Source organism: Lontra canadensis, unplaced genomic scaffold (assembly GCF_010015895.1).
Source record: "Lontra canadensis isolate GAN:19392208 unplaced genomic scaffold, GSC_riverotter_1.0 scaffold51, whole genome shotgun sequence".
NCBI classification, from domain to species: Eukaryota; Metazoa; Chordata; class Mammalia; order Carnivora; family Mustelidae; genus Lontra; species Lontra canadensis.
This window is the reverse complement of record NW_022631045.1, coordinates 6,186,430-6,198,871: the sequence shown is the minus strand read 5'-3', so window position 1 is coordinate 6,198,871 and position 12,442 is coordinate 6,186,430. Positions and strand designations below refer to the sequence as shown.

General features: G+C 36.0%; 1 protein-coding gene across 1 annotated transcript in view; it reads right to left on the bottom strand.

Moving 5' to 3' along the window:
- Nucleotides 1-12,442, bottom strand: part of DNAJC15 (DnaJ heat shock protein family (Hsp40) member C15) — an 83,312-nt gene that overhangs the window by 44,041 nt on the left and 26,829 nt on the right. The window contains exons 2-3 of the mRNA XM_032873961.1: nt 10,675-10,726; nt 7,557-7,630 (exon numbers count right to left, since the gene is read on the bottom strand). Of these exons, the coding sequence (XP_032729852.1) occupies nt 7,557-7,630; nt 10,675-10,726 (126 nt within the window). The remainder of the gene's footprint in view (nt 1-7,556; nt 7,631-10,674; nt 10,727-12,442) is intronic.

Genomic DNA, 12,442 nt, shown 5'->3' with positions numbered 1-12,442 from the left:
TTTTTACCTCCTGGACTGGCTGATAAAGAAGGAAGAAAAGGAACTGACAAAGTGGGGAGGACATCAGGAGAGCAGACAGGCAGGCCAAGGGAGACCAGCAAAGGACTACAAGGTCACTGAAAGGTGGCTGGAAAGGCATGAGCAAGAAAGAGAGTAGAATCAGAGAGGCAGCCGGGCTAGAATGGTGGAGCAAGGCTGTAAGCAACAGAAATAATTTAGGAGTTTATTCTCAGAGAACTGGAGTAATGTCATCTGACTATATTTTGAAAGGATTACTCTAAATGCTATGTGGAGAATAGGAAGAAAGGTGCAAGAGGGAAGCAGGAGACCAGCCAAGAGGACACAACAATAATCTAGTCAAGAGATGATAGTGGTATGCGCCAACATGGTAAGAGCGGAGCTAGTTTAAAAGTGATCTGATTCTAGATGTATACTGAAAGCAACCCTAACGTTTTCTTGGTAGATTAAATAAAGGATATGAGAAAGAGAGGGATTGACGATGATGTACTAAACACACAATACACTGTGCAGCTTCCCCTTTGGAAGTGAAGGACTTAACACTTTGGGTGCTGGGGCTATCGCTGGCAGACAGCAGTCAGCTGTCAGACTCTTTAGGAATTGCCTTGGCTGAAGAAAGTCAAGTTCAGGTCCCTTTCCCAGAGCAGTCTCTATTTAATGACTGGTTGATATGGGGGTATAAACATTGTAGTTCTCTAGAGCTCAGTCCTTCGACTTCATATCTATAGTTCACTGACCAGGTGATCTCATTTAGTCTCATGGCTCCTTGCCCCAACCTGGGACAACCACAATGAGCCAGCCGAGCTTCAGAGCTTGGCATTGGGTTGACTGAGGCCTTTGTTATGACCGTACTGCAGCCTAAATTGTCCCTCTGCCTTTCTCCCTTGTCTTCCTTTCTGGAGCTGCGGATCCTAAGAGCACTTCCTAATGAACTACTGTTGCAGGAGTTCTATTCCTTTAGTGCCCGCAGTTCTTGGTCACGCTGCTTCAAAGAATGAAGAGGTAGACCAGACGAAGAGCGGTGGGCAGCAAGGGGAACTTGATTGAGTGGTAGTACAAAGCTCCCAGAGAGGGAGGGGACCCAAGAGGGTTGCCGTTTTGACATTTAAATCCAGGGGTTCTTATGAGCTCTTCTGCAGAACTATCTGAAGCTTCCTGAGTGTGGGCCCCCTCTGGAATGGCTGCTAAGGCATGACACTGGATGAGATCACCTACGGAGTGAGAGAAGAGAAAAAAGTCCAAAGACTGAGCCCTAGAGATTGCAAGTTTGAGGGGCAGAGAAATGGAGATAAGTCAGTAAGCAGACTGAGGAGGCCTAGCAGTGCAGACACCAAAAGTAAGGGAGGGAAAAACAGTTTCAAACACTTCTGATAGGTTACATCAGAACTGAGCTGAGACCTGGCTGTTGCATTTATCAAAGAGGTCAAACTCTTTGACAAGAGCTGCAGGGAGTGGGAGTGAGAGTCTGATTAGGGTAGATTTAAGAGAGAATAGGACGGAAGGAATGGGAGACAGTAGTACAGACAATGCTTTAAGAGTTCTTAACAAAGAAACAGGATGCGTGAACTCAACTTTTAGAAGGAAAAAAATGCATCAGTGATTGTATTGCAAACATGTTTTTAAAACATGAACCCCTATTTTTGTAAGGAAAAATAAGTAAGTATATGTTTACATAAAACAACATCAGAAAGTATATACACTAAAATGTTATTTTTGGTTGGTGACATCATGAATAAATTTTTTTCTTATGTTTATTTTTACTTTCTCAATTTTCAAAAATGAACACAGGCTACCTGTATAATTTTTTTAAAAGGAGAACTAAATAAAAGACCAAGGAAATTAGTAGAACTTAAAAAATGAGCCAGATCTGGTCATTTATATAAGCTGTTGTCTTCGAACAGCTTGTGATAAATTTCTACTTGGTAAGAATTCGCTGGCAATTAATTCACGTAACAAGCACTTCAGCACCTAGTAAAGCCAGGAACATTTCAAATGAGACAGGTCAAGTTTAGTTCTTCATCACAGAGATGCTAATCTATCAATGTACCAGTGCTGGGAGGAATATGACATACTATTTCAAGTTTCAAGTAATTTGTAATCTAGAAAGAAAACTAAAAACAATATCCTTCTCCAAGTTGTGACGGGAGGAAGAGAATCAAATTATTTAAGTACACATAGTAACCTGGACAAATTATACACATGCACACACATACACTTCCACACACACAGAAGGGAATATATAAAGGACTAGGGGATTTAACAGAGAAATAACAGATGGTTTTAAGTTTTCTCTCAGCAGACTAAAGTTTTTCCTAGATGCATACCTTCCTCTCCAACATTTCTGTAAGTATTTATTTAGCTTAGGGAGCTCCAAAATTTCAACATAATAAACATGATAAATTGATGTTTCAGGAAGTGTCACTCCCACTAGTCACAATGCTCATTAACCCTAATGGCAGGAATTGTACCTGAGCAGTTGTTTACTTCCAGTTTTACCCAGGTGGAAAAGGAGACCCAGAACTTAAAATCCAGCATTTGGATAAGGCTCATACCCTAAAACACAGACCTGCTGAAGAATAAGTGAGTATGTGCATATCTATAAGGGACAACTATAGAACAACTCCATCAAATAGAGTGGATGATTAGAACTTTTTTTTTTTTTTGGTTATACCTTTCTAATAGAATTTCTAAGAACAAAATCAGTATGATTCCACTACTTTTATGTTGCTGTCTATTTGAAATATACCCTGAACCTTACAAATTATTATTTTGCGTTATTCTATTCATTGAGTATATATATAAACATACCTCAAAATCATTTTCCATCTAAAATTAGCATTAAATACTATAGTGCTATATACTATCAAAGGAAATATGAAATGAATCAAGTTAAACAAAATCTTCATTAGAAAATTTACTCAGCCAAGAGCTAGATATACAAAAACTCTCCAGACAACCAAAGAACTATATCATTCCATAATCTTAAGAGAAGAAACACATTTACCATAAACTATAAATTCCTATTATTTACAATAATCTATTTCACTTAGAGAGCCACAGAGGGATGATTTTAATTTGTGCTGTTTCCATGAATTTCACTTAACCATAAGACAAAGGAAGTCCAATTTTTTAAAAATTATATTCAAATGAAAGGATATTTTCACAAATAGTAAAGTAAAAAGCCTTAAAAGAAGATGAATGACTTAGGTTTTTTTTCCCCCAGGGAAAAAAAAATAGGGGTAGTTAAACATTACCTGAGGTAATAACATACTAACATATTAAAAATCAAGCAAAAAAGTACTGGTTCAAAACAGAAGATTGCATAAAAAAACTCTCTTGCTTTCTAAAGTGCCTCTGAAATGAGAAGAGAGATTTTTTTTTTAAGAGAGATGTTTTTAAAAGGAAAGTCCATTATAGCCCTAGAAAACAAGAGATGATACAAGTAGCAAACCAAAAACTTTGAAGATAAATACTGAAAGGCTGAAAACAGGTAAGACTTGCACATATGGAAAAATCACTACAGCCTTAAACACCAGAGGAAAGAAGAAAACCCTTTTCAGGAAATTAAAAAGAAAACCATACCCTTAGAATCAACCATACAATAACATCAGGACAATTAATTAAACTACAACAGCAGAAATGACAATTTCTAACCTCAGTAATACAGAGCTTAAGGGGCCTACCGCCTGTCATTTTGCCCTTAGGCTAAGAAAGACAACTGCATGTCCTGGGATGTATCTCATTGTGTGGGTAGGTCCCAAGAGAAGCAAAGTAGAGTACTAGCAGATCACATATCAGAACCCACAAGGCCAGAGAGGGACACAGTTATGCCAATGAATAAGATATACATAGTTCTCAATGTCTCCTCAACCTCTCTCTGGAGGTCCCAAACCTGCCTTTTGGCTCCTTGTTTGGGAAGACATGCTATTGACATATCCCATCTACCTATTCACAGCCCACTATCAACCTTCTCATTCAATAAAATTATTGAAGTGAGTCTACCAAACTGCTGAGGAAGGTCACTTATATTAATCAACTTAGTTCTCACAAACATAAACCAAAAACCAAGGATTACCAGACATTTGAACAAATCCAGTATCATGGGGGAAAAACAGAACAAAGATGAACAAATAACAACTGGCTTTTGGAGAAAAGAGATAAATCAGGAACCAGAAGAGGATTTGTCAAAATTTGAATTAGTATCTTATATCCATAAAAGTGTAAGTTGCTATGAAAAAGAAACAAGAAAATTTTCAGATATTAAAATATTACTGATACAAAAAATTTAGCAGATGGACTAAATAAAAAAATGGTCACTGCTAAAAACCAATTTGATGATCTGGAAAATAAGCTGTGGAAATACTGTGGAATATAAAACAAAAAGATAAGAAGATGGAAAATAGAAAGAAAATGTTCAGAGACATAAAGGACATACTTAGAGGTCCAATGTGTCTCTAATAAGAGTTCCAGGAACAGAGAAGAGAGACAATGGAAGGAAAAAAATAAAAAACAGTCTAAGAGAATCTTCTAAAATAAAAGACAGGCAATTTTCACTTAAGTCTCACTAAGAAGACCTGTGAAATTTCAGAACATCAATAATAAAGAGAACCCCCCAAAACTTCCAGAGTTAAAAAAACAACCAAAAATCACCAAAAAAAACCCAAAAGCATAAAACACAAACAACAAAAGAGAACCAAAACAGGCAGCTTACAAAGGAGTAAGAATAAGAACATCAGAAATTCTGGCTGAGAGCCTTGAGTGTACCAGAAAATGTGGCTAAGAATATGTAGGAAAGCATGTACGTGGGCACTGAGGTTCATTCAATCTGAGCAGGTTTTTTTTTTTGTTTTTTTTTTTTTTAAGTAATCTCTACCCCCAATGTGGGGCTCAAACTCAAGACCCAAGATCAAGAGTTGCAGCAGGCTCCACTGACTAAGCCAGCCAGGAGCCCCCTGAGCAGAGATTTCTATACTCCTCTCATACTGGCTCCATCAGATTCCAAAGAGCCAGCAGCTACCTGATGATTAATGGTGAGAGCAAAAGAAACAAGTCGTTAGCAGAGAAGAACTTAAGAGATTTACCATCCATGCATCCCATATGAAAAAAATTACTCCAGGAAGTATTCCAGAAAAATGGAGGGAAAAAGGTATGAAAAAACAAAGATGAGATTTAAGAACAAGATGATGTTAAAGCACAGAGAAAGCACAAACTTCACAGAAACTTGAACCTTGCAGGCTTTCTTTTGAGTCATAGAGATTTAGTGGCCCATGATTACAATTCGCATTTTTTAGCAACTCTATTTGGTTTCATAATGAATCATACTTACAACATCAAAACACTGTAAACGCTGTGTTTCGTGAAGTTTGACAATTTGAAATCATTAGTGCCAGGAGAAAGTATGTATATATTTATTTCTCAGTTTCCCTAGAATTATTAATATTTTAAGAACTGTTTAAGACGCTCTTATCTTCACAGAGGTATAATTATGATGACAGTGATGATGATAAAGATGTTCTATGAAATATTTTCACTGCAAATTGCAGGAATAGTACTTTGTTGGGGCAGGGAGGTGGGGTAGGGCCAGATTTATAGAACAGTGTTCCTTACCTCAGGCCCACAAAGGTGAAGGATAAGAGGGATACATCATTTCTCTCTCCTTAAGAAATGCAGGTACCAAGTTCAGTATACCCATGACAATCTCTTAAATTATTCCACCTTATCCATGAGCCTCCACAGAGCAGGGAAAATTTCCTCATTTTCTTGCTCTCTCTTCCTGTTTGTTTAATGATGTAGTTCTACAAAACTTGTGAATCTTTTATTTACAATATAAATATATCTATTGAAGATCACCTTAACAGAAGAGAAATAATTTCTGAAATTTTCTCCATTCATTATTTATAAAAACATATGGAAAAAAATAAATAACAATCCATTAAAGAACTTGCTACTATTTCCATTCCTGGATTTCAAGCCACCATTATCTATTACCTGCACTATCTCAATACCCTCTTAACTGGACTGATAGCTTTTACTCTGGCTCATTCTTGTCTACACTCCACCGCAGGCAAAGTGATAATCTAAAATGCAAATCACATTGCCTCCATGGTTAAAACCTTCTAAAAGCTTTCCTTCCATTACACTGTAAGCAAAATTTGCAGTTTTTATCTATAATCTATGGGGCTTTAAATGATCTAGGCCCTACTCTACCACGATTATCTTTGCATACTCCTCTGGAGTTATCTTACGGCAAAGCTCATTTCCACCTCAGGATCTCTGCAGGGTTCTCACTGCTTGGAAAGAGATTCACCTGGCCAAGTCCCTCATCTTCTCACAAAGGTCTTCCCTGATCCATCTAACATAGATTCCTCACTGCTGTTACTCTTTAACCTCTTACCCTGCTTTCTTAAAAGCAGTCAACACTTCTACATATCATGTATTTTACTTATTTACTTGTTATTGCCTGTGTCCACTAAAATGTATGCTCCTAAGGGTAATGTCTTTGTATGGTCCCTGACCATAGCCCACTCCCCACAATAACGTCTGGCATGTAGTAGGAGTTTAATGAATATTTACTGAATGAATGCTAAATACCTATTAATACTGCAGCCAAATAAAATATAAATAGGAAAACAGAAGGAACCCCCCCCCAAAAAAACATGTTCCCTCTCATCACAGACATGCATTTCTAGGTCTGCAAAATCACTTGCACTTCTTCTGAACCTGAGTTTAATTACTTGTCAGTATGTCATCCCTTGAAAGTGTGGTCATTGTTCATGACTACCTAAGCCTCACAAGCCTGTAATGACTTTGCTAAAACAAGTCATTCATTCTCAGATTGCTGCAAGCCAAGCTGATCTATCCCAAGTTGATCCATTCTACTGCCCAGAAGTCAATGTTTATGCTGTAACGCTTCAGTGAGTTTTCTTTGCATTACGTCCAGTGGTTACAAACCAGTTCACTACACTGTAGCTTTTCAGATACCTACTATCACTCATTCTTCGCTTATATTCAGCTCAGAGAGTAACTATAATGCCTGTAAATGAATGTAGAAATCATACAGATTTCAGAATTGGAATCTTCTAATTTTGTGTTTTAGATGACCAGGTGGTGGTACAAGGGGAACCCATTTCAAATTTTAGGATGAAATAAACTCCTGAGTAATAAACTCCCATCAGGGCAGGGACCATATCTGTTTTGTTCATTAACTATACCCAGCTTCTACCACAGGGATTAGCATAGAAAATCACTGCAAGAATAAATTAGTATTAATTAAACAAAAACAATAAATTACCTCAAAGTTGGTGTGATACTACTAAAAGGAATATAGTAATTAGATGTCAAAACAGGAATGAGGTTAGAAATAAAAATAATGTGACCAAGAAACTAAAAAAAATCAATAAATTAAACAAACTGTCCAAGGATATAATGAAGAAAACTACGATGTTGGAAAATCCAAGACATTTTCTGAATCACTATCAAATATGGCATATAAACAAAAATCAAAATGAGCCTTCTAACTAAAGCCATCTTAAACTCACAGGAGTGGAAATCTTCTTTGCTGTTTCTGTGATTACTTGTTCTAGAGGCTTCCAGATCTGAAACACGTAGCGACCTAAATAATAACAGGAATAAAAGCAAATATATTTTCTGTAATCAAACACAATACCCACAAGGTACTAACCACAATATTTACTGATAGCTTCTTCTATATATGTTATTTCAACAATCATTTCAAAATCTACCAGAAAGTCCTATTTTTTCTTTTATTAAATTTTATTTTATTTTTTCAGTGTTCCAAGATTTAATTGTTTATTCACCACACACAGTGCTCCAAACAATACATGTCCTCCTTAATACCCACCACCAGGCTCACCCATCCCCCCACCCTCCTCCCTCCAAAACCTCAGTTTGTTTCTCAGAGTCCACAGTCTCTCATGGTTCATCTCCCCCTCTGATTTACCCCAATTCACTTTCCCTTTCCTTCTCCTAATGTCCTCCATGTTATTCCTTATGCCCCACAAGTAAGTGAAACCATACGATAATTTACTTTCTCTGGTTGGAAAGTCCTATTATTTTCAAATTCTAATTTATTAAATAGAGGAAGCATTTCATTTTAACATAATTAAAACAGTTCCTAAATTTATCAAGTTCTAATTCATGATTATAAGATTAGAAAATGTCAATGTTGATGTATCTTACACATATACAATATACTAGGTAACAAAAAAATAATATCCTAGTACTCTTTCCGCCACAAACTATAGATAAAGTCCTCTCACGTATGTATATTCACACATCTGGTTATTTGTACTGGTTTTCTCAGTGATAATCACTTCGAAATATATAGAAAACAAAAATTACTTATGATTTGTACAACACAGGAATAATTTTAATGGCGTTACCTCTAAAGTAAAAAAGCAGTTATGAAAAAAATATTCACCAAAGATGTTTTCTGTCAATTTCTCACTGAGGATGACTATTCTCCTAAGAACATATTTTATTTTGGTGCTTTCTTTTCTTAGGTATCCTATTAATTAAAAATCCTCTGAGTCTTCAATAGCAAAACAGGTTCCAAACTGTTTCAAGGGTATAAAACAAAAATAAAATATTACCTGGCCAATTTACCTTTTGTACCCTAATCAGCATATAGATCTACTAATAGTATTGTCTTTCTTCCCAAAAGTCTTGCTAGAAAACCCATTATGACACTCTGGATTTATTCATTTCCAGCCATAACCTTCTTTGCAAATCAAGATTTCCACTGGGAGAGTTCAATTATATACATCTTTTAGAAAAAGTTACCGTCTAACCATACTGTTATTCCTGTGCAAACAACATTTAAAAATGAAAAACAGGATGCTAGAAATGGAAAATGGGAAGTAGTCAACCCAAGCAGAAGATAAAATAATTCTTGAGATCAAGGAGAACATTAAATAAATTAAACAAGTGAAATTAAATAACCAAAATAAGTGAAAGCCTAACTCCTTCAAATCTCTTATCCTAGAGATATTTTTTAAAATTTTTTATTTTTTTATAAACATATAATGTATTTTTATCCCCAGGGGTACAGGTCTGTGAATTGCCAGGTTTACACACTTCATAAGCACTCACTATAGCACATATCCTCCCCAATGTCCATAATCCCACCACCCTCATCCAACTCCCCTCCCCCCAGCAACCGTAAATTTGTTTTGTGCGATTAAGAGTCTCTTATGGTTTGTCTCCCTCCCGATCCCATCTTGAACTTCCATCTGATTCTATAATAGTACAAAGCATACCTTTTAAATTACTTTGGAATTCCTTTAAAAGCACATACAATCAGGCAGTCTCAATGAAAACAGCAAGTAAGGCCTTCAACAAGTGACATCTGGAGGTTTACTTGAATCATAAACCAGAAGATCTAGTTCCAAAGTGTACTTTCTCCTAAATTCTATTATTCAGTTATATTTGGCTCTGGAAGAGATCTGCCTGCTACTTAATATTCAAGTTAGTAATAAGAACTTGGCAACAATGTGGTATATATACAATACACATGACAGTTCTTCTCATTTTAGAAAGAAGAACCTGGCAGAAGTACAGCATCTTTCTTTAATTTAAAAAAAAAATCTTATATTTGAATTTTAAAATAACTATGTCAATAATAGTTAATACTGTAACAGTTAGCACTACAATTGTTTCATGTTTATGGGCAAGTTTGTCAGAATTCCTTTCTGGACATTAGAGTCTCCTCATGAAACGTCAGTATAGTTATAATGCCAAGACACAAGACCCTGACGGCATAAAGACCAAGAGAATCTGAACCACTGATCTTCTTGATTTCAAAGCATTTACTGTTAAGGTGCTTTAAAAGAGAGTTTTGTGAAATTAAGTACCATATAAAACAAAACAACAATTTTTTATGTCTCATTTTTTTACTGGATATATACCACAATGGTATGTAGCTTCACTTAAGAAGAAGATCCAAGAAGCAAAATCAAATCCATGGAACTTGAGATACAAATGCTAAAACAAAAAAAGTAAAACTTTATCAACAAGGAGATGTTCTCAGATAACATATGATTAGGAAATAGCTATGCAATTTAAAACTATAAGTTAACGCCTGGAAGAGAAAGCAATTTTTGCTTTAAATTTTAATACCTATTCTTTGGTGATTTGGGTAGTAAAAGAAATTCTCTTGAGTTTATGAAAGAGATTATAGCAATGTGTTAAAAATGAAGTTACTAATACATTACAGGGAACTATTCTCATTAGAACAAGCAACAGCTCAGGAAATGTGTAATCTAATCCTGCACGGAAAAAAAATCAACATGGGAGATTAAAGGAGCCCTATATCACTTACACTGCTTCATATTAAAGAATTTCTTTAAAGTATACTATTGCTCAAACTAAAAAAAAAAAAAAAATGCCAGGAAGGTCAACTATTATTAGGGCTAGTTTTCCTAACTTCTACTCTGTTAATTTTCTTCACTACATGGTTTACCTAGTTTTTGCTACATTGACAAATGTTCAGTGACTATACATGGAGGAAAAATGAGAATGTAGGTCTTAAAACCCAAACCTCAGAATACAGAGGTTCTCCTCATGAATCACTATAGAAACTATTTGAAAATATTTCTCCTGCAACATTTATTGATAAGTTTTCTTTATTTATCTTACCTGCAAATGCAAGAGCCGCAACACCCAGTCCTACAGCGATCAAACTTCTTGCCTATGAAGAAAAAAATGATTATATCACTTACGGTCTTACACACTAGCTTTTTTAAAGTAAACCATTTTAAATAATGAAAATAATTATTTTAAATAATGAAAATAATTATGTTAAATACATTTCCCTCAAGCTCTGCTGTGAAGATGAGAATTTTTTTCATCTGCAGTGTCTATGGGATTCTACCTATTGCATACTATATCAGCTAATTTTCTGTAAACTAAAATCATTCTAGATATCATTTAATTTCCATATATTTGAATTCATTCTACCCAAGAGTTTGTATGTCACCTATTGGTAAAATATTTTCTGTAGATTACTCGTTTTTAAGATTTTATTTATTTATGTATTTATGTATTCATTTATTTTGGGGGGTGGGGAAACAGAGGGAGAAGGACAAGCAGACTCCATACTGAGCACAGAGCCCAACATGGGACCCGATCCCACAACCTCAAGATCCTTACCTGAGCCAAAACCAAGGGTTGGATGCTCAGTTGACTGAGCCACCCAGGCACTCCCGTAAATTATTCTTTTTTTTTTTTTTTCCGTAAATTATTCTTAATAGTCGGTTGAATATATTTATCTTCTACAAAGATAAAAAGCACATATTTCCGGGGCACCTGGGTGGCTCAGTGGGTTAAAGCCTCTGCCTTCGGCTCAGGTCATGATCCCGGGGTCCTGGGATCGAGCCCCGCATCGGGCTCTCTGCTCAGCGGGGAGCCTGCTTCCTCCTCTCTCTCTGCCTGCTTCTCTGCCTACTTGTGATCTTTGTCTGTCAAATAAATAAATAAAATCTTAAAAAAAAAAAAGCACATATTTCCTTAATATTTACAATGCTCAATGGCATTTGCTATATTTAAAATTTTGACAAAACTTTAGATCCATGTTTAGTAAATAAGTCAACCTGACAATAGTTAGTAAAAATTATGAATAACTTTGGGGTGCCTGGGTGGCTCAGTGGGTTAAAGCCTCTGCCTTCGGCTCAGGTCATGATCCCAAGGTCCTGGGATCGAGCCCCACATCGGGCTCTCTGCTCAGCAGGGAGCCTGCTTCCTCCTCTCTCTGCCTGCCTCTCTGCCTACTTGTGATCTCTGTCTGTCAAATAAATAAATAATTTTAAAAACCTTTTAAAAAATTATGAATAACTTAAAAGTTAATTTCTACCTTTCTAGACCAATGTAAAAATGTTTAAATGAGTCAAGAATTCAGAATATAAAATTATGAGCTCATTCTGATAAAAATCTACTTTAAATTGGTTATATACTTCATATTATTTTAGGCTTTTCTCCTTTACCATCTCAGAAAAATATTTCAGTCACAACAGAAAAGGTTTATGTAGCAGAGATCAATGTTTCCCCCCAACATCCATTCTCCCTTTGTTCTCTAGGATCAGGAGTTCCTATTTTTAGCTGGACATATTTCTAAGCCTCTTTTAGACTATGCTATGTTAACTAAGTGTTGGCTTTTAAGATAATAAGCAGGGTGATGGTATGTGCAACTTCTGAGAAGCCCTTCAGGGACAGGGGAAATGTCCTTCTCGAAAACTTTTCCATTCCTGCTTGCTGAAAATGTAGACATTCTTCCTGGAGCAGATCTTGGATAAAGAAGGAAAAACAATGGATGAAAGGAGGCTGTATCCTAGATTATCACGGAGCTGCCACAGCACCCCTGGACTGCCTTTATTTATGTGAGATGATAATAGAATTCTAGCTTCACAAG